General features: G+C 37.4%; 2 protein-coding genes across 2 annotated transcripts; one reads left to right on the forward strand and one right to left on the reverse strand.

Annotated features, from left to right (window-relative positions):
- Positions 1-5319: 5319 nt before the first annotated feature.
- Positions 5320-7281, reverse strand: C6H11orf71 (chromosome 6 C11orf71 homolog). The gene has a single exon (XM_008507487.2). The coding sequence runs from the start codon at positions 7279-7281 to the stop codon at positions 6886-6888; it is 396 nt and encodes a 131-aa protein (XP_008505709.2). The 3' UTR covers positions 5320-6885.
- On the forward strand, positions 7066-17797 carry RBM7 (RNA binding motif protein 7). The gene is made up of 5 exons (XM_008507488.2): positions 7066-7701; positions 8615-8777; positions 9433-9520; positions 15153-15243; positions 16317-17797. The coding sequence occupies exons 1-5, from the start codon at positions 7606-7608 to the stop codon at positions 16677-16679; spliced, it is 801 nt and encodes a 266-aa protein (XP_008505710.1). The 5' UTR covers positions 7066-7605; the 3' UTR covers positions 16680-17797.
- Positions 17798-25629: the final 7832 nt, after the last annotated feature.

The following is a 25629-nucleotide window of genomic DNA, read 5'->3' on the forward strand; positions in this document are numbered from 1 at the left end:
ACTAGAAGGATTCACAACTAAAATATATAACTATGAACTGGGGGGATTTGGGGAGAAAAAGCAGAAAAAAAAAAGATTGGCAACAGTTGTTAGCTCAGGTGCCAATCTTTAAAAAATAAAATTAAATTAAAAAATAAAGCAGGGAATACAAAACACCAAATTCAGGGCAGCGATTACATCAGGAGAGAGGAAGTAATGTGAGCACAAAGTTATCAAAGTGAGGTAAACAGAAGAAATTTTAAGAGTGGGGCAATATTTTAAGTTGGGTAGTAAGTACACAGGAATTGCTTCATTTTACTTATCTGTTTTGTACATATTAAATATGGTATAATGCTTTTTTTTTAAGGGAGAAAAACCTATTAGCCAAAGAAAACTCCTCTCTGGATTAGACCACTGGTTGCCAGCTATGCTATGATATGTAGTACAGCACAGCCACCAAGTGTACTGGCTCCGAGGCCAGGCTGCCTGATCAAATCTGAATCCCCACTCCACCACTAAATGGTTTTATTCTTTTGTTCTGTTACTAAAATTCTCTGCAAACTAAGGTGTGAAGATCAAATCTAGCCCTTTGCCAATTTTTGTACAGCCCTCCAACTAAGAACAGTACGTACATTTTTAAGTGGTTGAAATAACTGCTCTCGAACTGGGAATGGCTCTGGAAATTAGTTTTTGCTGCAGGCTTGATAATGTTCCTCATTGAATTAAAACCTACCGCTATAAGGCAAAACGTCACTTACACACCAGCTCACACTGTGGTAAAGTCATTTCAACAACTAATATTGTTTAATCACAAGTAATCTCAAGCCGCTTTATATACTTTCCTGTGCTATTAACAAATGAAGAAGCAAGATCTCCATACCTGCACAAATTTGCAGTGGATATATTTTCTGAGTTCGAACTACAGTTCCAATAGTGTCTTTTGGACCTGGAGGTAAGTGCAAAGAAAATTTCCATATTTCAAAATGTGTTTAAATGTGCAATTGAGGAGCTTCCACCTAAACTTCAATTAATCTGCAATGTAATGACATGCTAAAAGGCAAATATCAAGAGAAGAATTTAACAGAATTGTATAAATGCCTTCCAAGCCATGAATATGCTCAATTAAAACCATATGCTCATGGACTGATATCGGTATTTGGCAGTATCTGTGAAAAGAAAATTTCAAAGACATTTTCAAAGATAAAATCTCATTAAAAGTCAGCATTAACAGATGAGCATTTGCTGATTTTGATGATAGGGAGCACTAACTTTGAACACCAGTTAAGCGAAGTGTTATCCCCCCAAAAGAGAATTCCATATGCTCATTAATAGTGTAGGCACTACAAAAAAATTGCATCAATTATTATGTTTTGAAATTCATCAATACAAGTTTCATGGAAATTTGTTTTCTCTGTTATATGAGTACCTACATAACAGCTTTGATTGTGCCTCTTGGACTACACAGCCTAAAATATTTACGACCTGGCTCTTTACAGTAGAAGTTTGCCAACTCCTGTAATAGAATGATTGCAAGGATTAAATAAAATAATCCTTATGAAAGTGGTTAGCAGCAACTTGGCATATAGTAAGCACCAATTTGTTTTTCTTTACCTATCATCTATATTAGACATACAGATTGTTTCCATATTTTTCTAAGTAGGAAAAATTTTAAATGTGTTAAATATTTACGTGCATAAATATTTGTCCACATCTTAAATTAGGATCTATCTTTAGGTTATGTTCCTCGAGGCAGACTGATTTCAAATTGAAGTAAACCAGTAAACAAATGTATTTTGTCTGACCATTTAGTCTTATCTGCCCAGGCAACCAGATAATTTTAGACCAAAGAGACTACAATTCCTGTCCTTGCCATCCTGGAATATTCCATTTTTGGATTTTGATTCCAAGGAGAGCGAGCCTCGGTGAAGTTCATTCATTCATTTGACGGGCATTCATTGAGTATCTAATCTTTGGGCACTTATTAGGTACAAATAAACATAAAGATAAATTTAGACATGTTGTCTGCCCTCAGGGAGCTTCAATATAGTTGGGGAGATAAGATGCGGGGCATACCTCTATCTCTGGAGCCTCACCCCAAAGGTTTTAAGCCTCATTCCAAAGACATGAACAGAGGATGAGGGAGGAGGCTCCAAGGAAAAGAAAAACCAAAGTGCTATTACAGATGAAGGATAAATAATTGCTAGGTAGATGGGACATCAGATATTCACCACACTTTCCCAGCTGTGAGTCAAGACAGTCCACTTTTTGCTTAACCTGGTTAAAATGGGTGTGTCCTTTGCAGCACAAAAGAACCTTGACCAATCTGGATAGGATGAAAATTTAACTGGCAGAAAATGAGCAGGACAAGCATTTTAGTTAAAAGGACTAGGATTAGGAATAGATGCAGAGACAGGAAAGAGCAGCAACCACCTAGCGTGATTATGAAGAAGAAAGGCTGGCAATACAGGTTGGTCAGATTATGAAAAGTCTTAAAAGTCTGCTTATGGAGTATGTAATCTTTTAGCGTCACATTGCTTCAGTTACTCTCAGGTCTTTGGGAAGCTGATGGCAATTATTTTTCTCCTCTGATTTAGAAGAAGTGTATTTGGAAGTAGGGCTGCTTTCAGATATTCCAGTGAAATAGGCAAATAAACCATTACTTTTTTTTTTTAACACTATGTAATTAGCATCCTTAGGAAATAATTACATCTACCTGTTTTCATCAGAGGCTGTTCCTAACGCCTTTCATTAGTAAAAATGCCAGTCTTGATCCTCAGCGGCTAGGGAATCTGCAGGTGAATGCTTGCCTCCCTCCTCCCACCCACTTGCCAAAGACACTGACAGGCACCAGTCATGATGTGGAATAAAGGGCGGGTTGAACCTTGTCAAACCAGGAGGGAGGAAACCCAACAATTTGCCTACTGACATTTTGGAAACTTACCAAATTCCATTACACTATATAAAAATCCGTTTCTGATACCTGAAGTGGGGAACAATTGGAACTTTTTAAGTCGGTAGCATTTCTAATTGTTGCTGTAGAACTGAGGCTCCTCAGGAAGGTAAGTGATACGCAAAAATTTTAAATTTATGGTCAAATAGATTTGTGAAACACTGGTTAAAATGAAGTTAAGCATGTTCTTTTTCTAAAGGAATCATCAGAACTTTTAACATGTTATTACACTTTATGACTCCCTAAGAGGATGATAAAACATACACCACTTGTCAAATTTATTGACCTCTTGTCTTTTTTTAATGGAGTACCTTGTATTTCTAGCGGAGGTCCCTTGGAATATACTATGGGAAACACTGGAGTTGTAACTATGTGATCAGAGATATGCTGTAGGCTCATTAGTCTGGGGGCTATATACCTTTAGGATGAAGTAGAGGCAAAGAAAATAGGCTAAATTTCCAGGAAATACAGTCCAGGTGATGAAACTGATTGTAGAAACAACAAATACACTGTGAAGATAAAATGGGCAGGACTTCACAATTGAATGGATATAAGCAATAAGGACAGGAAATAAGTGGTACGAAGTCAGGTATTCAAACAAACATCTGGTTGGTTAGCAAAATGAGAGTACTTTCCACCGAAATTGGGAAGACAAAAGCTGCACTTGAGTGAGATCTGAATAGATTCACTGAAAGAATGAAAGACACACAATTAATTTTGCTCGCAAGACAGTTGAACCTCTGACCATCAGAAGTTCACTTACTCTTCCCTTTCCTCCCTCCTTTTCTTCCTTTCTTCCTTTGGATGCCCTTAGAGTTAAGCTGATCACCAAATCTGGCTACTGAGGGAAACAATCTTGTTGGACTCCTTTTTTTTATACCCCAAATGGGCATTCTTTTTAAGAGTTTTAGTGCTGATGAGTAGAGGAAGTAAATATTCTAATAAGACTCCATTTCAACACATGCTAGTCAGTTGCTTAGTATGATATAACAAATAAGGGGCAATAAAAACAAAGAGGAAGTTAGAATGCTTTTTAAAAACTTACAGAAGTGTTAATTTTTTTGGACTATTTTTTGTATTATTCTTAGAAAGTTCATCTATTTTTAAGAATGATAATATGCTATACTTAACCACTGATACTGAATAAAAATTAATTTTGTACACTAACATATAGATTTTTAACAACATGAACAGCTCTTGGGGAAACTTAGTTGTCCCTGCTTCAGAAAATTTCATTGAAAGAGGTTTATGTTGGTTCTTGCTTCCACGATACAGTTTTGTGACTCTAGGAACACGTTGTAACTTGGACACTACTGCAGACGTTAAGAACAAGAATTTAGACATCCATTGACTGAGATTTAAAATGATGGAGCATTTATGTGAACAAGGTTCTCCTCTTGTCAAACAAAACATAATCATTTTCTTTCTTCACACCATTTTCTTTTTTTCTGGCACATACACTATTATTCAATCAAAGCCCTACTCCTGATGACCCCATGCCAGAACACACAGAAATGAAGTCACTCCTACTGGATCCTCCCTTCCTCTCGTGCGCTTTCAAACCAGACTTTTGTTCTTTTGTTCACAAATCTCAGTCTCCTTTCCCTGAAGCTAAGGAGTATGCTTCAAGGGTGTATTTCATGCTGTTACCATATGCTAGGGTTATACTGTCTGGGACAGCCCCTCTTTATGCCTCAGCATAACTGACGCCCCCTCTTCTGCTCTCAAGTGTCCTGGTTTGCACAGTAAATATGGTCATCCTAAGTATCACACTTCCTCTTTCTCATCTCCCAATTCTCCATTTCCAATTTTAACAAAGTTTACTTTTTAAAGTATAGAATTACAGGTTAAATGGGAAAGAACTGGACATGATCTAATCCCATTTCACACTTAATAGGATTAAGCCTCTGCCTGAACTTTGAGCAGTTAATTCATTACCTTGTGAGGTGGTATTTTCCACCATTAGGCATCTCTAAGTTTTACGAACATCCTTCTTACCTTCGGCCTTAATTTTATTTAGATTCTTCTTAGAATATAGGTTTTGGATTCCTTTCTCAACCACGGGTATTGTAATGCCCAGCCTAAGGCATCCATCATATATTATGAATTAACTTCTTTTTAGATATCTAGAATAGTATTAGTTAGATACTATCTTTGGGAGAATTTAGAAAATAGTCAACTGAAATAATTTTTTGTGTTGCACGGTTCGAATGAGAAACCTGGGTTGAAAGGCTACAAGCTCTGTCATTTACTAGCTGTATGACCTTGGAAAGTTTACTTCATCTCTTTGTGCCCTGGTTTCTCAGCAATAAAATCAAAGCATAATACCTCTCTTATGGGCTGCTGTGAGAATTAAGTGACATACATAAAGCTCCATAAAAGCAGAAAAGTTATTTTGTTCATCGCTTTATTCTAAGTGCCAAACACAGGTAGCAGCAGGCAGAGAATAAGTTCTCAATAAACATCTGAATAAACAATGAATAAAAGCCCTTAGCACACAACCTTGCACATAGCACTCAATAAAAGGCAGCTATTGTTACTCTTTCAAACATTTTTCCTATAACCTGGTTTCCAGATCTCTTACTATATTAATCTCTCTTATGGAAGTTTTCTGGCTTAGCAACATTTTTCTTAAGACGTAGTTTTAACAACTCAGTTGTGTGGGGTATGGTAATTCTGCTTCGTCCAAACATAATTACAGACAAGAGTTCCCTGGGAAAAAGCTAGTCTACTGGCTTACATAAAGAAGTGGCACTTACAAAACCCACTAACTTTCTCCAAAACCACCCTTTAAACCTTGGGGAATGCATGGTTAAGAGAACAAAAATATTAGCAAAAAAGGAGCAATCAGCCAGGTCAAAGAACCAGTGCAGTACTCCGGAAGGCCGCTGCAATCAGGGCATGTTCTTATCACTGCTCCTAATCAACAGTCCGGTGTGATCACCTATCGACTTATTGGCCTCTCTATTTAGAATACACTCCTTATCTCCTTGATGGCAGGACTATGGAAAGTTCATCCACAGTGCTTACCACTAGAAAGATCTTCAAGTATTGTTGAATGAGTAAAGACAAACAAGAAAGTTCAAGGAAGATGCTAGAGAGAACAGATGAACCGCTTCCTGATAGGAGACTGTGAGTAACGTTTCCAATTTTTGTGTATTTGGGGACAAGAGATTCAGATTCAGGAAGCCAGGACTGAATGAGAATAATAAAATGACAAATTTAAGTGTAAAAATCCACTTGGAGCCTTTGGCAAAGAAAGAAATATAAAATTGGTTTAATAATTTGAAAGAGTAGCAAGGTTTAGGTTTTGCTTTTGCTGTTCTTAGTACGGTTGAGAGTGAAGTTTGTAGATAGTTTCCTGAAGAAAAAGCGAAGAAGGGAGATGGAAGATGGAAGAGGGTTAAGTGTTGAGGACAAGATGACAGGGTAAGTGTTGGGCCATAGGTGGAAGGACAAGCCAGGGTAGTAAAAAGCAGCCTTTCCTTTTCGCCAACAGAAGTAAAGGTAAAGGCAGTCATCTGAGGTAGAAAGGGAGGCAGTCAAGGAAGCCTGAAATACAAATCCCAAGGTAGAGAATCTGCCAGCGAGGGAAGGGAAGACTTGTGGAAAGCAGACATGTGGATCCACTGTTGGAATGGAGTGCACAAAGGGTGAACAAAAGCTTAGCTGTCCTCTGGGAAGGGTGGTCCCTCCAGCTCAGCTTTGTGACTACTTAAGAAAAAAAAATCTCTTCTATCTCCTTCCCGAACTAACCATTCTGGCCGCTTAAAAACATCTGAATTGTGCAATAGTAAAAATTCCCTTTATGCTGGGCTATCTTAACTGGATTCCTACGTATTTTTATATTAAAACGAAATTCATCCCCCTAAAAATAACACTGCAGTTGCACCAAGAAAGCATTTCAGAGAAGCCTTGTTCACAAGCTAATCAGGGGGCGGAGGGGGCTCCCGGTTTTACGCCAACAGCCGGGCTGCGAGAACACCCCCGAAGGCAACCAGACGCTGCTGCAGCACACTCCTTAAGAGATCGAGTTTAACCCCAGGGGTCGGGTACGGGGAGAACCGAGCTTGGCGGCTTCGGTTCCGCCCATCCGGTTCCCTCCCCTTTATAACGCGGGCCGGGCTCCGACCGCCAGCAGCCGCCCGACTGCGCTCGGGACGAACGCTCGGCCTCCCAGCCTGCCGAGGAATAGGAATCGGAGGGGTCGCCTCCGGCCTGGCAACGAGGAAGCTATCTCCGGAGACCATCGCCAACGCTGAGGCCGACGGCCTGAGGTCGCCGTGGGAGGAGCGGTAGGCCACCCTGTTCGCTTGATCGCCGGCGGACAAGGACACGTAGTTCAGAGCCATCTTCAAATACTGCCCGCAACGTCCCTCGGCCCAGGTAGGCCCTTCGCGGCTCCACAGATCAGTCACGCCCGCACCGCACACGCTGACCAAAAGCCCCGGAAGCCATAACTAGTGCGGGGGCGGAGCAAGGCGACGCTTTTAAGGAGTGCTCTCCTCGCGAGAATGCGCAGTCTGTCAGCCTAAGTAGACGCCGGCCGAGAGCGAGCGTGATTGACGTATACGTCAGTGACGTCCGGGAGCGCGAGGACGTGGGGTTCCCGAGAGTGCGCAGTAGGTGCGCCGGCGACGACCCTTCGGCCTTTTTAGGGAGGGGGCGACGCTGCGATGGGGGCGGCGGCGGCGGAAGCGGATCGCACTCTCTTTGTGGGCAACCTTGAAACTAAAGTGACAGAGGAGCTCCTTTTCGAGCTCTTCCACCAGGTAAGCGGCCGAGGTCAGCCTTTCCCTTTCGTTTTCCGGCTCGCTCGGGGCCCGGCCCGGCGGCCGTCCTCGCTGTCTGCGCGCCGGCTTGGCTGTCGGTCCGGGCGTCCGACAGGTGGGCCGGTTGGGGCTGGAGTTCGCGCTTAGGAAGTGAGGCGCTCGCTGGGTGTCACCTTCTTAGAAGAACCCTATTGAGTTCCCGCCAAAGTGACAGCTAAAGGTGGTGGAGGGATGCTAAGTGAAGCATCCCGAGGAGAAGATTCAGGGCTCCTACTTGGTTGAGCGGAGCTTTTTCCTGCTCCTCCTCGTCTCATCTTCCTCTTAGGACACTTTGTCTTTAGTTCATCTGACTGGTAAATTACGTTTCAATTTCTTTGTGTTTGTTTTCCGTAGATAGGTTTCCTCTAAAATTGCAGCATTAAAATATTTTAAAAAGACTAGGAAGTACTCCGTGGAAAAGCAGCATTGTAGTGTTTCTGTACTAAATGTGTTAAAAACTTAAAGTATCTTCTTGTCTCCAGTTCCATCCTCCAACAACTGGTAATTTTTGATTAATCGATACAAAAATGAATTTTTAGTCCGAGAAAACCACTGTCTCTTGCTTTTGATAAACGTTAATTTCCATGGAATGGGAAAATGACGGATGTTGGTCGCCTCGTTAAAAAGTCATGAAGTGCTGTGAAATGTAAATGCAGTGATTGTGTTTCCAGTTCCTTATGGGCTCCCTTACCCCCAAATTAATTAATCTACTTTTCATTCAAATTGTTGGCTCTTTAACCTCAGTGGGAATCCGTGGGTATCTGTTTTGTAGAGTTCCTGATTACATTTCTGTTGTTTTAAAACTTTGTTTGTAAAATTTGAGTGTTTTCCTGAAATTGCCTTATTTAAATTCTCAACACTTTTTTGTCTATAGGCTGGGCCAGTAATAAAAGTGAAAATTCCAAAAGATAGGGATGGTAAACCAAAGCAATTTGCATTTGTGAATTTCAAACATGAAGTATCTGTTCCTTATGCAATGAATCTGCTTAATGGAATCAAACTTTTTGGAAGGCCCATCAAAATTCAGTTTAGATCAGGTAACTATTCAATGATGTTGTTTGGGGAAGGGGGGTCGTTTGCTGCTTTGTTTTTTGTTCTTAATTTTATTATTAGGTTTTAAGAACCTCTTTTTGGATGAAAATACTTCAAGCTTTGTGAATAGTAAACTTCATATATTCCTGAAAATAGGTAACGTTGACAGCATGAATTTTGAAAGTTGTAATTCTAAAACTGAGTTTAAAATTTCAGTTTGGCTTGGTGAAATGAACATAAACTTTATTGTTAGAAAGATGTGGGTTTGGGTCCACGCTCTGAAAGGAGCAAGGATTATTTGCTGAAAATACTTTTCCTGGTTGCTTTGTAATTTACTTTTACAAATTTTGGTTCTTGATAATGTGAGGATGAAACTTTCTGTGTACCTAGTCTTACGATTTAGTGTGGCGACCAGAATATTATGGCCAGATTGGATGTTTATACATTGGATAGTACCTTATTTGGAACCCTTTGTTTTGGATATATCGGGTATTAAACACTTAGAATTTTCACTCTGATGCAACTGTCAAGTAGTCTTACTGAAATTTGGGTTTCCTCTCTTAGCCTCTATGTACCTTTTTGGAGTGATTTGGGGTGGGGGGAAGAGAAAATTTCAAAGTAAATTTTCTATCAAGAATTTCTCAAATTGTTTCATTTTAGGAAGTAGCCATGCCTCGCAGGATGTCAGTTTGTCATATCCCCAGCATCATGTTGGAAATTCAAGCCCTACCTCCACATCTCCTAGCAGGTAATATTTCTTACCTATTGTTAAAATCATTTATTAGGAATTTCTTTAGGTAGTGATCTCAAAACACTTAATGAATGATTGGTTTCCTTCTTTATGCTCCTTCCTCTTTATTCTTCTGCTATAGTATTTGCTTTGTGGGATTATGGATACAGGCGCACCCCTGAGATAGTGTGGGTTTGGTTCCACACCACTGTAGTAAAGTGAATATCGCAGTAAAGCAAGTCACAATTGTTTGGCTTCCCAGTGCATATGAAAGTTATGTTTATGCTATAGTGTAGTCTATTAAGTGTGCAACAGCATTGTCTCTAAAAAAATATACATACTTAAAAATACTTTATTGCTAAAAAATGCTAACCATCATCTGAGCCTTCAGCAAGTTGTAATCTTTTTGCTTGTAGAGGAGGATCTTGATCGTGATGGTTGCTGACTGATCTGGATGGTGGTTTCTGAAGGTTGGGGTGGCTGTGGCATTTTCTTAAAATAAGACAACAGTGAAGTTTGCCACATCAGTTGATTCTTCCTTTCATGAACAATGTCTGCAGCATGCAATGCTATTTGATAGCATTTTCCCCACAGGAGAACTTCTTTCAAAATTGGAGTCAGTCCTCTCGAACCCTGCCACTGCTTTATCGACTAAGCTTGTGTAATATTCTGAATCCTTTGTTGTCGTTTCAATAGTCTTCAACAGAAGTAGATTTGATCTCTAGAAACCACTTTCCTTGCTCATCCATAAGACACAACTCCTTATCTGTTAAAGTGTTATCATGAGATTGCAGCAATTCAGTCACATCTTTAGGCTCCACTTGTAGTTTAGGTCTCTTGCTATTTCTACCACATCTGCGGTTACTTCCTCCACCAAAGTCTTGAGCCCCTCAAAGTCATCCATGAGAGTTAGAATCAGCTTCTTCCAAACTCCTCTTAATGTTCGTATTTTGACTTCTCCCCATGAATCATGAATTTTCTTAATGGCAGCTAGAATGGTGAATCCTTTCCAGAAGGTTTTCATTTTGCTTTGCCCAGATCTATCAGAGGAATCATTGTCTAGGCAGCTATAGCCTTACGAAATGTATTTCTTAAATAAGAGGGCTTGAAAGTCAAAATTACTCCTTGATCCAAAGGCTGCAGAATGGATGTTGTGTTAGTAGGCATGACAACAACGTTCATCTCGTTGTCCATCTCCATCAGAGCTCTTGGGTGACCACGTGCATTGTCGATGAGCAATAGTATTTTGAAAGGAATTTTTTTTTCTGAGCAGAAGGTCTCAAGAGTGGGCTTAAAATATTCAGTAAACCGTGTTGTAAACATGATGTGCTGTCATCTAGGCTTTGTTGTTCCATTTACAGAGCACAGGCAGAGTAGATTTAGCATAATTCTTAAGGGCCCTAGGGTTTTCAGAATTGTAAATGAGCATTGGCTTCAACTTAAAGTCATCATCTGCATTAGCCCCTAACAAGAGAGTCAGCCTGTCATTTGAAGCTTTGAAGCCAAGCATTGACTTCTCTCTAGCTATGAAAGTCTTAGATGGCGTCTTTTTCCAGTATAAGGCCGTTTTGTCTTCATTGAAAATCTGTTGTTTAGTGTCGCCACCTTTATTGATTGTCTTAGCTAGATCTTCTGGATAACTTGCTGCAGCTTCTACATGAGCGTTTACTGCTTCACCTTGCACTTTTATGTTATAGAGACAGCTTCTTTCCATAAACCTCATGAACCAACCTCTCCTAGCTTCGAACTTTTCTTCTACAGCTTCTTCACCCCCAGCCTTCACAAAATTGAAGAGAGTTAGGGCCTTGCTCTGGATTAGGCTTTGGCTTAAGGGAATGCTGTGGCTTGATTGATCTTCCATCCAGACCCCTAAAACTTGCTCCACTTCAGCAAATAAGGCTGTTTCACTTTCTTTCTTTGTTTTTTTTTTTTAAATTGGCATCTGAGCTAACATCTGTTGTCAATCTTCTTTTTTTTTTTCTTCTTCTTCTTCTCCCCAAAGCCCCCCAGTACATAGTTGTGTACGCTAGTTCTAGGTCCTTCTGGTTGTGCTATGTGGGACACTGCCTCAGCATGGCCTGATGAGTGGTGCCATGTCCATGCCCAGGACCTAAATTGGTGAAACCCTGGGCTGCTGAAGCAGAGTCCATGAACTTAACCACTCGGCCATGGGGCCAGCCTCTCACTTGTCATTTGTGTATTCACTGGAGTAGCACTTTTAATTTCCTTCAAGAACCTTTCCTTTGCTTTCACAGCTTGGCTAATTGTTTGGTGCAAGAGGCCTAGCTTTCAGCCTACCTTGGCTTTTGACACGCCTTCCTCAGTAAGCTTAATCATTTCTAGCTTTTGATTTAAAGTGAGAGACATGCAGCTCTTTCTTTCACTTGTACACTTAAAAGCCATTGTAGAGTTATTAATTGGCCTAATTTCTATATTGTGTTTCAGGGAATAGGGAGGCCCAAGGAGAGGGAGAGAGACGGGAACGGCCAGTTAGTGGAACAGTCAGAAGACATGCAACATTTATTGATTAAGTTTGCTGTCTTATATGGGTGCCGCTTGTGACTGGTGCCCCAAAACAATTACAATAGTGACATTAAAGATCACTGATCACAGATCACCATAATAAATATAATAATAATGAAAATGTTTGAGATATTGTGAGAATTAGCAAAATATGACACGGAAACAAAAAGTGAGCAAATGCTGTTGGAAAAATGGCACCTGTAGACTTGCTTGACACACGATTGCCACAGACCATCAATTTGTTAAGAAATGCAATAGCTGCGAAGCACAATAAAATGAGGTATGCCTATGTGTGTGTAAATGTGTCTGTTCTAAGAGGACTGTAGACGGACACATTGTAATAGTCCCCTTAAAATGGATACATACGTAACTATATTTATGTTCATTTGTAAAGACATATACCCACACCCACATATACCTGTATTTAACTGAAAAAAAATTTCGTGAAACATTTCTTATTGCTTGCAGCACACTCTATTTTCTATTTTATTTTATCTTTTAAAAATTAAAATTAGTTTCATGACCACTAATTGGTTACTACTTGCAGTTTAAAAATACCTACTAGTAAACAGACTGCTAGACTAAGGGTTTGTAGAATTGGATTCTAGGTCTGCCTCTACTAATTGTGTGATCATGAGCTAGTCTCGTTTCTCTGTAGAGCTGGTCTACCTTTCCATTTGTAAAGAAGAGAAGTTGAATGATCTCTAAAATCTCTTCCAGCTACTGTGGGTTAGAAAAGTTGCCATATATTTACTTAAATAATTTTATTTGCTTTGGGGAAGCTGATGTTTTACCAGGGACAGTTTTTTCCTGGTATATCCGTAGAGCTATTTATCACTCATAATGGGCTTCATTCAAGAAAGAGTTAACAAATGCCTATCACGTGTCAGGTTCGTGTGTGTGTGTGTGTAAGTGTGTGTGTGTGTAAGGTTAGTCCTGAGTTAACTGCTGCCAGTCCTCCTCTTTTGGCTGAGGAAGGCTGGCCCTGAGCTAACATCCGTGCCCATCTTCCTCTACTTTCTGTGTGGTACACCTACCACAGCATGGCTTGCTGAGCGGTGCCATGTCCACACCTGGGATCCAACCGGCGAACCTTGGGCCGCTGAAGTGGAACGTGTGCACTTAACTGCTGCACCACCAGGCCGGCCCCTATCATTTGTCAGGTTCTTAACCAAGTCTTTTGCACTGATGCTCTCATTTATTCCTCAGAGCAGTCTTACAAGGTGGGGGTTATTATTATCTCTACTGTGCATATGAAGAAAATGAGGATTGGAAGTTAACTTGCTCGTGTTTCAACTGCTCATAAGCAATGGGCTGAGATTCCAACCCAGGCAGTGTGATCAAGCCCAGCCCCTGTGATATGCTGCCTAGTGGAGCTTAAAGTTGATTTGAAGACACATACTATATATATTTTGTGACTACCTGTTTAATGACTATATTAAGTTCTCTAAAGAAGGAGTACAAAGTGCTTGGAGAAAGTTTTAGCAAGGACAGACAATGTAAATGAGTGAGGACCTGAAAGAGGCCAGTGCACCTAGATCATAATGAATGAAAAATGGAGAGTAGTGGATGATATTGATGAAGTAGAGAGAGGAGGGATGATAGAGGCTCTATCTTATAGGCCATATTATGATTTTGGGATTTTACCCTAAGAACAGTGGGAAGACATTGAAATGTTTTCAGTAGGATAGTAATAGGAACAGGTTTGTATTTTAAAGAAGTGTTTGATTGTAATGACAGAATGGATTGGAGGGGACAAGGGTGAAAATAGACCAATTTGAAAGTTATTGGTAGCAAGGTTTTGGTATTAGTAGCAAGATAGCAAGGAAGTATTGGGGTGAGGTTGATGGTTTGGATTAGGGTGGTGCCAAGAGCTGGAGAGAAGTGGTTGGATGTGAACAGATATTGGAAGGCGAAATTGTAAGAAAGCAATAGTATAAAAAAAAGTATCCTCTTAGCATCCTTTTGTGCCAGCTGAAAGTAATCGTGTTTAAATACTTCTCAGTGCAGCTGGAACTTGAAGCATCTCCAACCGCTTTTATAGAACCTTCAAAGGTATCTTAGGTGGAGCGAAAAAAGAGTTTCATCCCCCTTAGAATTTCTTGTGGAAAAAAAGAAAATACAAGTAAATAATTTTAATCGAATGCAAGAGCGTACATCATTTTTATACTGTTTTTATAAGTAAAATTATACTTTTTACCCCCTTAGCATACAGATATATTGCCTGATGTAAGAAAACCTAAAGTAAAAAGATCTAAAGTATAAGACAAATCAGCTGATGATTTGATTCCAAAGGCATATTCTAAAATAAAATTAATTTAAAACATTTTCTGAGTATTTCTGTAGAGCAACTTACCTCTTTAGGAAGTGAGGAATAAGGTGTAAGTCCTTAAAATTAATATTCTCCTTATGTTACAGAACTCTCAATTCCTTGCTCCCCGAAACCTGTTCCTCTTTCCTGTCTCAGTAAATGTCTACCTGTTGGCTCAAGCCAAAAATCTAGGTTTTATCTTTTATTTCTTCTGTTTCCCTCATCTTGTATATCTAATTGATGAAATCCTTTTCATTTTAGTTTTCAGTCTAGGCCTTTGCACTACCCCAGGGATTGACAAAATTTTTTCTGTAAAGGACCAGATAGTTAATATTTTAGACTTTGTAGGCCATGCACTTTCTTCCTCTGCGTTGTAACACTTCGTAGATAATACCGAAACAAAAGAACTGGCTATGCTCCATTAAAACTTTGTTTACAAAAACTGGATTTAGCCCACAGGCTATAGTTAGCTCACCCCTGTGCTGGTCCTTCCCTTAGCTGGAATGTTTTGCCTCTAAGTAATCTTGTTATTCAGCTCTCACTTCAATTGTCTCCCTTTTAGAAAGGCCATCCCTGACCAGCCAAGACAAAATAGAACTCTCTTTCTCTCATCTCTATTTGTTCTTTACTCATTCATTATATCCCTTATAAGCACGTGAAATTGTCTTATTCTCTGAATCCTCACCCCAGCTCCACAAGGTCAGATATCTTGTCTTGTTCATTCCTACCTTTGAGAGCTGTGTCTTGCTCATGATTGGTATGCAGTAAATATTTGTTGAATGAATGGTTATATGTTGGTTTTCTTGTTTTTCACAGGTATGAAAGGACGGTGGATAACATGACTCCATCAGCGCAGCAAATTCAGAGATCTTTCTCTTCTCCGGAAAATTTTCAGAGACAAGCAGTGGTAGGCTAATTTTTCAACTTGAGTTGCTAAAAAAAAATCTTACTTAGTTAAAATGTTCTGATAATTCATAAATTAACTTAAATTTTAGCTAGATTGGTCACTCATTTTAGTTTCACTGGCCTGAAATATATATATAAAAGATTGAAAATAGATAGAAGTACAGTTCACATCTGTATTTTTCTTTACCATCATTGATGTGTTTTCAAATACTGGAAATTCATTCTCTGATGTTCTCGCAACCTATGCTGAGTGACTTATATACTCTCTTTAATACTTAATATTAGTACTTTAATATACGGGAGTCTTCTAGACCAGCTCCCTCTTGAACTTTCCATCTTTCTGTAATAATATCACCATGAGACTAGGCTTAAAATCTTAAGTATCTTTTACTGTATCATTTCTGTCTCTAATCAGTTGCCAAGTCCCTCATTTTTTTCTTTTTCTTACATTCATTTCTTTTTATTTTCTTTGTGTATAATCTTGGCTTACAGTCCCTAGGCTTTTGTATTTCACAGGTCTGCAGAGTGAAAATATGAGTGAAATGAAGTAAAGTTGAGAGCAATATAAAGGCATATCAACTTTTATATACGTAGTATTCATTTTCCTCATTTTGCTGTAGGCCATTAAAAAAATCATCGTTGGCTAGTATCTATCCTCAATTTCCTTTCCTTGGCATACTTACCCCTTAAAATATTTTCCTTAAAATATTCCATCCATACTTTTAATACTCAGATCATATGCCACCTCATGAAGCCTTTCCTAATTATACTGAGCTCATGACTTTATATGTTCATCACAGTGACTCACAGTATAGTCATTTTGTGTAACTTCTTCCCTTCTGAGTTGTATTCTTCAGGGCAAGGAGTAGTACTTATGTACAGATATCTTTTAGGTATACATTAGAATGAATGAAGCTATTGTACTTTTAGTTATGTTTAACTTAAGATCCGCCTAGGAAGGAGTGATTTTGCTTTTCTGTCATTATCTATTTGGTTAACCATGACCAAATATCTGTTGGCTTTGATATCGGAAATATTTGTGGTTAACATTTCCTTCTTTTTCCCTTTCCTCAGATGAACAGTGTTATGAGACATGTGTCATATGGCGGGAAATTCGGTTCTCCACATCTGGATCAATCAGGATTTTCCCCATCAGTTCAGTCACATAATCATACTTTTAACCAGTCTTCAAGCTCCCAGTGGCGCCAGGATACGCCATCATCACAGCGTAAAGTCAGACAAAATTCTCATCCCTATGTAGCAGATAGACATTATAGCCGTGAAAAGCGTTACTCTGATCCCTCCTCTGACCACTATTACAGAGGAAGCAGAGATGATTTCTTCTATGAAGATAGGAATCACGATGGCTGGAGCCATGACTATGATAGCAGAAGAGACAGTGGTAGAGATGGAAAATGGCGCTCATCTCGACACTAACAAGTGTTGAAAGGACGTTGTTTTTATAGGGTCATTTTAGGCCCTTTTGGCTAAGTTGGTGTGGGACTGTTTTGTTAAAACTGTACAGAGCGCCTTTACAAGTTGCCACATTTCTTTATAAAGATTTTTAAACCTATAGTTACAGTCTAATAAGAAATGAGAAGAATTGTGGTTCCAGTTTTATTACATTAATAACCTTTCACCTCAGGGTTTTGTGTAGAGGAAAGGGTTTTATGCAAAAGAAAATGCCGCAATTCGTAATCATTTTAGACAGTTGAGGAAGGGATATATTATATGGATTGGTTGTATTATAAAGCAAATATTTTAATTATCTGTCATCTTTTTGTATTGCAAGATGTTTCTTGTTAGCAAATCAGATTTTAGTGTATCAGAAAACATTCAAGGTGATAGTCTGAAATGACTGTCAGTATTTTGTTAATAAATGAGAAAATGTAATTTCAGTGATTCATTTTACTAACATTTTATTTGAGAAAGCTTATTGGTAAAGTTTGGGGATAAATCATATTGTTTAACCTCTTAGAGAATTTAAGTGTAAGTTCTGTGACATGCTTTTTTTGAGTTTTACTCAAATTGAACATGTAAGTAATCAATCTACACATGCTATTTCATTCTAAAATTTTAGAATTGCTCATTAAATCATGTTTGATGTATGATTGAATTCACTCAGGAAGTTAAATATCTCTAAATGTATTTTTTTACATTAAAAATACAGTGTTAGTGTAAATCCCCTTTTCAAGAGTAACAAAAACGTAAATACATAGATAAATGGTAAAATGTTTTACTGAAAGTATACTCTTTTGGAAAAAAGGTTCACAAAGCCTTTAGGTGCTGCCTCTGTCACTCAAACTTGACACATTTTATTTTGGAGATTGTACAGGTTGCTCTTTTGTTTGAACATTTGAAAGAATTTAGTCTTAAACATTTTCTGATTTTAAAAACTTTTATCTATCAAGACAGTGTTTCCCTTTTATTGTACAACTTGTTTATAAAAATTGTTTATAAAGATTCATTCCTTGAAAAATCTGGATCCTTTGTAATATTAACCACAGCATTTGTACTATGTTGCTTTTTAATATATTGAAAACATGAAAAGGAAAGATGTGTCTTATTTTTTTGACATCACTAACTTTAGAGACATTGTACACAAAGTTAGCAACGTGCTTTAATCAGTGATCACCTGGTGTTAAGAAGGCCGCTACTTAGTGCATGCTGAAGTGTACCTTTTGTACATATCAAACTTAATATGTACAAAATGTTAATTTTAGAATCAAAGTTTCAGTGATACATGGATTATGGTTCTGAACACTAATCTAATTTAGTGACTCTCCCTGGTCTCTAGGAGTTTGTGTGCATTCAGGTTTTCTCTGTTTCTAAATGCTTGTAGTTTTTCTGTGTCTAGATAAGTGAGCTGTCTAATTACTCAGAATAGAGAGTTAAGGTCAAAGTTTCTGTTTGCTTAAGCAGTTAGTTTAGTAGTAGAAGTATTTGTTTCTAATGAGCCTGTTATTTTTAGGTTGAAAATTTATCCGGTAATATTTGCAGATATTAACAAAGATTAATACTGCTTTATTGCAAGTTATCTATGGGTCAGAGCCGTTCCTATTGATTCACAGGTGATCCTGGTTCAGAATAATTTTCTAAATGGCTTTTGGGGCACCAAACACAAGAACACAAGGTGTTCTGCAAAATAAGGGTTCTGTAATCAAATGTTTCCTAAACATTACATACTAACGCTGTGTGACTTGCTCTTAGAGAATGACAGAGAGCACCATAAAGCTGTTGACAAGTACTACAGTGAAGAAGTCTGTTTATACTTAACCTAGTATTTTCAAAATTTAATTGACCTTTAGTTTACCCTTTTATACATAACACATATTGAGACCCCAAAGAATCTTTGACTCTACACTTTTTCATCCAATCAACCATCAGAATTTTTTGTACTGCTTTCTGATTATGTTGTGTAGGCCCATGTTCCCCCTACCAACTGCCACTATCCTTGAAGGGACAATTGTCACCTCAACAAGATTATTCCAACAGCATCGTAATGTTGAAGTACCAATTTATCTATTCTCATGGTACCCTGTATTTCTCTTGTCATAGCCTTTATACTGTATTGTCATTTTATTTGTATGGGACCAAATCTTATACATCATTGAATTCTCAGTATCCAGTGCCTGGCATATGTATAATACATGCTAAATTTTTGATGAATAAACAAAGCAACACTTAGCAAATGATTGAATTAAAAAGGAGACTTCAACAAAGGAAACTTCTTTTTAAATAGATTTCCTAACCCTGAACCATCATTGCATCCTATTATAAAGACAACTACAATGTATTGTGCCTTTAATACATCCTAGAATTCTATTTTTCAAATTTTTAACAAGTTTTGGATCTGTATTCATGAGGTTTTCTTAAATATCTCAGTTTGGTTTTGGAATTAATGGTTCTAGTTTTGTAGAATTAGTATGCTTACCTTTTTCTATGCCCTCGAAAAAATTTGAATAACATAGGAATTATCTGTTTTTTCAAAGACTTGTTAAACTCATTTATAAAACTATCTGGGTCTTAGAAGTAACTGATTACCTTCTCAATTTCTTTTATGGTTACTTACTGATCTATTCAGGCTTTCTACTTTCTCAGAAGTCAATTTGAACAATTGATACTTTTCTAAAAGATCATTCTCTCTGTCTTTCCAAATTTATTGCTATACTGTTGTACATGGATTTCTTATAATTTTTCTAAAATTCTCTGGTTATAGTCCAGTTTTAGTTCCTCATACATTTTACCTTCCCTCCCACACTCTGTTCAGACCTTCTAGAGGCTGTGCTGTTAGGTATTTTAATTTGTATCTGTATAAGCCCCAGACTGCATTGTTTTTTTTTTGTTTGTTTTCTTGCTGTTTTGGTTAAAACAGGTTCTCTTTTAAGGAGATTTAAGTAAGAAAAAAATTTACATATTTTTCCCATAGTTACCATTTCTGGAGCTCTTTGTTCCTTTTTGTAGATCCGTTTAGCCATCTGTTATTCTGCTTGGAGAACTTCTTTTGATATTTCTTACAGTGCTGGTGATAAATTCTTTTAGCTTTCGTATGTCTGAAAATTTCTCACCAGTTTTGAATTTTTTTTTTTTTGCTGGCTAGAGAATTCTAAGTTGACAGTTTCTTTTCTTTCAATACTTTAAAAATGTGACTCCTTTGTCCTCACATTTTTTTATTGTAAGAAATCTGCTGTCATGTACATAATGTGCCATTTTTCTCTGGGTGGTTTTGGGCGATTTGATTTTAATGTGCCTTAATGTAGTTTTCTTCGTGTTCCTTTTGCTTGGGGTTCATTGAGCTGCATGGATCTGTGGGTTCATAGTTTTCATCAAATTTGGAAAAATTCTGGCCATTATTCAAAAATAATTTTTTTGTCCTCACTTTCTTCTTCCTTGGAAACTCCAGTTACACTTACGTGAGGCTGCTTGCTATTGTCCCATAGCTCGCTGGTGTGCTGCTTATTTTTAAAATTATTTTCCTCTGTTTCATTTTGGATAGTTTTATTGCTATGTCTTGAAGTCCACTAATTTTTTTTTCTGCAGCCCCTAATCAGCAATTAATTCCAATATAATCTTCATGCTAGACGTTGTAGTTTTTTTCTCTAGAAGTTTTATTTGGGTCTCTTTTTTTCTGATTATTTCCTGCCCCTCCCCCAGCTTTAAGGAGGTACAATTGACAAAATTGTAACATTTAAAGTATACAACATGATGATTTGATATACATTGTGAAAGGATTCCCTCATTGAGTTAACACATAATTTGATCTTTTTTATATCTTCACTGTATTTACTTAAATTTTCAACCTATAAAGTCATAGTAATTCTAGTGCCCTTGTCTGCTAATTCTGATATTTTTGTCAGTTCTGGGTTGGTTTCTATCGGTTCACTCTCTTATTATTGGGTGTATTTTCCTGCCTCTTTGCATGCCTCGTAATTTTGATTGGATGCCAGGCATTGTGAATTTTACCTTATTGGATGCTTGATATTTTGTGTTTCTATAAATATTCTTGAGCTTTCTTCTGGAGCACAGTTAAGTTACTTATAAACAGTTGTATGCCTTCAGGACATGCTTTAAAGATTTGTTAGGCAGGATTTGAGAACTATTTAGCCTAGGGTTAATTCACCTCATTACTGAGGCAAGACTCATGGAGACTCTAACAGGTGCTTCATGAATTATGAAGTTTTTCAGTCTGTCTAGTGGGAACAGATACTGTTGAGGGTTCTGTGTGAGTGCTGAGTAGTATTCCCTCTAATTCTTTGGGGCAATTCGTTCCCCAGCCCTGGGTAGTTTCTTCAAATCTATATGCTGATCAATACTGTCATGAATACTGGAGGAAAGGTGCAGATGCGTGTTTTCTCCCTGTGCAACTCAATCCTCTTCAACACTGTGCACTGGACATTCTAGCTGCCTTGGTTTCCTGGACTCTCTTGGTTTCCAGTTTTATCTCCTCAAATCAGGGAGTTTGCCAGGCTCTGCCTGCCCTGCTCCCCACCACACTGCATCCTGAAGATTCCCCCAAGGCAGTAAACTGAGGCAATTGTAGGGCGCACCTCATTAGTTTCCTGTTTCTTAGGGGTCACTGTCCTTTGTACTTGACGTCTGTTGTCTTGTATGTGTACTGGTTGTTCCAGACAGGAGGGTACATCTAATCCTTGTTATTCCATCTTGACTGGAAGTGGAAGTTAATCCGTGAATTTTGATACGTAGTGCACTCACCGTTCTTCATTTTATCTTTTTTATTTTTTTGTTTTTGTTATAGTCATAATAGATTCTACAATATCGAATTTTAAGAGTATTTTTATCTTTTCAATTTTTTTATTCAGGTAACGTTGGTTTATAATATTGTATAGATTTCAGGTGTACAACATTATAACTTGACATCTGTATATACTACAACGTGCTTACCACTAAAAGTGTAGTTGCCATCTGTCACCATGTAATTGACCCCCTTTACCTATTTCTCCCTTCCTTCATCCTCCTTTTCCTCTGGTAATCACCAGTCTGTTGTCTGCTTCTATGAGTTTGTTTTTGTTTTGTTTGTTCATTTGTTTTTTATATTCCACATGAGTGAAACCACATGGTATTTGTCTTTCTCCGTCTGACTTATTTTGCTTAGCATAATATGTTCAGGGTTCGTCCGTGTTGTTACAAATGGCAAGATTTCATCTTTTTAATGGCTAAGTAGTATTCCACTGCATATGCATATACCACATCTTCTTTATCAATTCATCATCAGTGGGCACTTTTGTTGTGTCCATATCTTGGCTATTGTAAATAACACTGAAATGAACATAGAGGTGCTTAAATGTTTTCAAGTTAGTGTTTTCATTTTCTTTGGATAAATATTCAGAAGTGGAATAGCTGGATCTATTCTTAATTTTTTGAGGAATCTCCATGCTGTTTTCCATAATGGCTGCCCCAATTTACCTTCCCAATTCCCACCAACCGTGCATGTGGGTTACCTTTACTCCACACCCTCTCCAACATTCTTTATTTCTTGTCTTTTTGATAATAGCTGTTCTAGTGGGCATGAGGTGATATCTCATTGTGGTTTTTATTTGCATTTCCCTAATAATTAGTGATGTTGAACATCTTTTTATGTGCCTATTGGCCATCTGTATGTCTTTTTTGGGAAAATCTCTATTCAGATCCTCTGCCTGCTTTTTAATCGTTTTTTGTTGTTGTTGAGTTGTATGAGTTCTTTATATATTTTGGATATTAACCTCTTATCAGATATGCGATTTGCAAATATTTTCTCCCATTCAGTAGGTAGTCTTTTTGTTTTATTGATGGTTTCCTTTGCCGTGCATAAGCTTTTTAGTTTCATATAGTCTCATTTGTTTATTTTCACTTTTGTCTTCCTTTTGGAGACATACCCAAAAGATATTGCTAAGACCGAAGTGAAAGAGCATACTGTCTAGGTTTTCTTCAAGGAGTTTTAGGTTTCATGTCTTACATGTAAGTCTTTAATCTGTTTTAGTTAATTTTTGTGTACCGTGTAAGATAATGGTCTTCTTTCATTCTTTTGCATGTGGCTATTCAGTTTTCCCAGCACCATTTATTGAAGAGACTTTCCTTTCTCCACTGTATATTCTTGGATCCTTTGTCATAAATTAGTTGTCCATATATGTGTGGGTTTATCTCTGGGCTCTCAACTCTGTTCCATTGATGTGTGTCTGTCTGCTGCCAATACCATACTGTTTTGGTTACTATGACTTTTTAGTGTAGTTTGAAATAAGGGAGTGTGATACCTTTGGCTTTATTCTTTTTTCTCAAGATTGCTTTGGCCATTTGGAGTCTTGTTGTTCCATATAAATTTTAGGATTTTTTGTTCTATTGTTGTGAAAATTGCTTTTGGGATTTTGATAGGGATTACATTGAATTTGTAGCTTGCTTTAGCTAATATGGACATTTTAACTATGTTAATTTTTCCAATCTATGAGCATGGAGTATCTTTCCATTTCTTTGTGTCTTTTTCAATTTCTTTCAATAATGGCTTATATTTTCAGTGTATAGGTCTTTCACGTCCTTGGTTAAATTTATTTCTAGGTATTTTATTCTTTTTGTTGTGATTGTAAATGGGATTGTTTTTTAAATTTCTCTTATAGTTTGTTGTTAGTATATAGAAATGCAATAGATTTTTGTATTCTGATTTTGTACCCTGCAACTTTACTGTATTTGTTTATTATTTCCAATAGATTTTTGGTGTAGTATTAGGGTTCTCTATCTCTAAAATCATGTTATCTGCAAATAATGACAGTTTTACTTCTTCATTTCTAACTTGGATGCCTTTGATTTTTCCTTTTTGCCTAATTGCTCTGGCTAGCATTTCTGGTATTGTTTTGAATAAAAGTGGCGAGAGTGGGCACCCTTATCTTTTTTCCTGATCTTAGAGGAAAAGCTTTCAGTTTTTCACTGCTGAGTATGATGTTGGCCGTGGGTTTGTCATATACAGCCTTTATTATGTTGAGGTACTTTCCTTCTATACCCATTTCATTGAAAGTTTTTATCATAAATGGATGCTGAATCTTATCAAATGCTTTTTCTGCATCTATTGAGATGATCATACGATTTTTATCCTTTAATTTGTTAATGTAGTGTATCAGGTTGATTGATTTGAGGATGTTGAACCATCCTTGTATCCCTGGAATGAGTCCCACTTGGTCATGGTGGATGATCCTTTTAATTATTGTTGTATTTGGTTTACTAATACTTTGTTGAGAATTTTTGCATCTGTGTTCATGTAAGATATTGGCCTGTTATTTTCTTTTTTCTGTTGTCTTTGTCTGGGTTTTGTATCAGAGTAATGTTGGCCTTGTAAAATGAGTTAGGAAGTCTTCCCTCCTCTTCAGTCTTTTGGAGGAGTTTGAGAAGGATAGGTATTAAATCTTTTTTGAATGTTTGGTAGAATTCACTAGTGAAGCCATCTAGTCCTGGACTTTTGTTTTTTGGGAGGTTTTTGATTACTCTAATTAGTCTATTCAGATTTTCTATTTCTTTATGGCTCACTCTTGAAAGGTTGTTTGAGTCTAAAAATTTATCCATTTCTTCTAGATTTTCTAGCTTCTTGGTAGATAGCTGTTTGCAGTAGTCTCTTAATTATCCTTTGTGTTTCTGTGGTATCCATTGTAACTTCCCCCCTTTTCTTCCTGACTTTATTTATTTGAGCCTTCTTTCACTTTTCCTAGTGAGTCTAGCTAAAGGTTTATCAATTTTGTTTAGTTTTTCAAAGAACAAACTCTTAGTTTCATTGATTTTTTTTTCTATTGTCTTTTTAGTCTCTGTTTCATTTATTTCTGCTCTGATTTTTATTATTTCCTTCCTTCTACTGACTTAGGTTTCATTTGTTCTTCTTTTTCTAGTTCCTTTAGGTATAAGATTAGATTGTTTGTTTGAGACTTTTCTTGTTTCTTGAGGTAGGCCTGTATTACTATCAACTTCCCTCTTAGTACCACTTTTGCTACATACCAAAGATTTTGGTATGCCATATTTTCATTTTCATTTGTGTCCATTTATTTTTTTATTTCTCCTTTGATTTCTTCATTGATCCAGTAGTTGTTTAGTAGTGTGTTGTTTAATCTCCACATATTTGTGATTTTTCCAGTTTTCTTCCCATAGTTGATTTCTAGTTTTATACTGTGGTGGTCGGAAAGGATGCTTGATATTATTTCAATCTTCTTAAATTTTTGAGACTTGTTTTGTGTCCCAACATGTGGTCTGTCCTTGAGAATTCCATGTGCACTTGAGAAGAACATGTATTCTGCTGTTTTGGGATAGAATGTTCTGTGTATATTTATTAAGTTTACCTGGTTTAATGTGTCATTTAAGGCCAATGTTTCCTTATTGTCTTTCTGTTTAGATGATCCATTCATTGATGTAAGTGGGATGTTAAAGTCCCCTACTATTATTATATTGCTTTCAATTTCTTCCTTTAGTATGTTAATAGTTGCCTTATATATTTTGGTGCTCCTATTTGGGGTGCATATATATTAATAAATGTTATGTCTTCTTGTTGGCTTCTCCCCTTTATCATTATATAATATCCATCTTTGTCTCTTGCTTCACTTTTTGGCTTGAAGTCTATTTTGTATGATGTAAGTGTGGCTACACTGACTTCTTTTGGTTGCACATTCTTCATTTTAAATGGTTCGTATTTTTAGTCTTGATTTTTCTAATTTGAGTTATTTAGATTTGTTTTATTTCTAAATGACTTTTTTCTCCGTTCTTCTATAGTGACTTCTAATTTTCTAGCCATGTGGAGAATGTGCCCAATGTCATAAAAACTTATAGAGAGACAAACCAGATCATTAACTGGATGATCACAGGATTTTTGTAGGTTGTCTGGCAATGAGCTAGCAGGGCTGACCCCATGGCCCAAGCTTACGTCTCC

The sequence above is a fragment of the Equus przewalskii genome, chromosome 6 (genome assembly GCF_037783145.1).
Source record: "Equus przewalskii isolate Varuska chromosome 6, EquPr2, whole genome shotgun sequence".
NCBI classification, from domain to species: domain Eukaryota; kingdom Metazoa; phylum Chordata; class Mammalia; order Perissodactyla; family Equidae; genus Equus; species Equus przewalskii.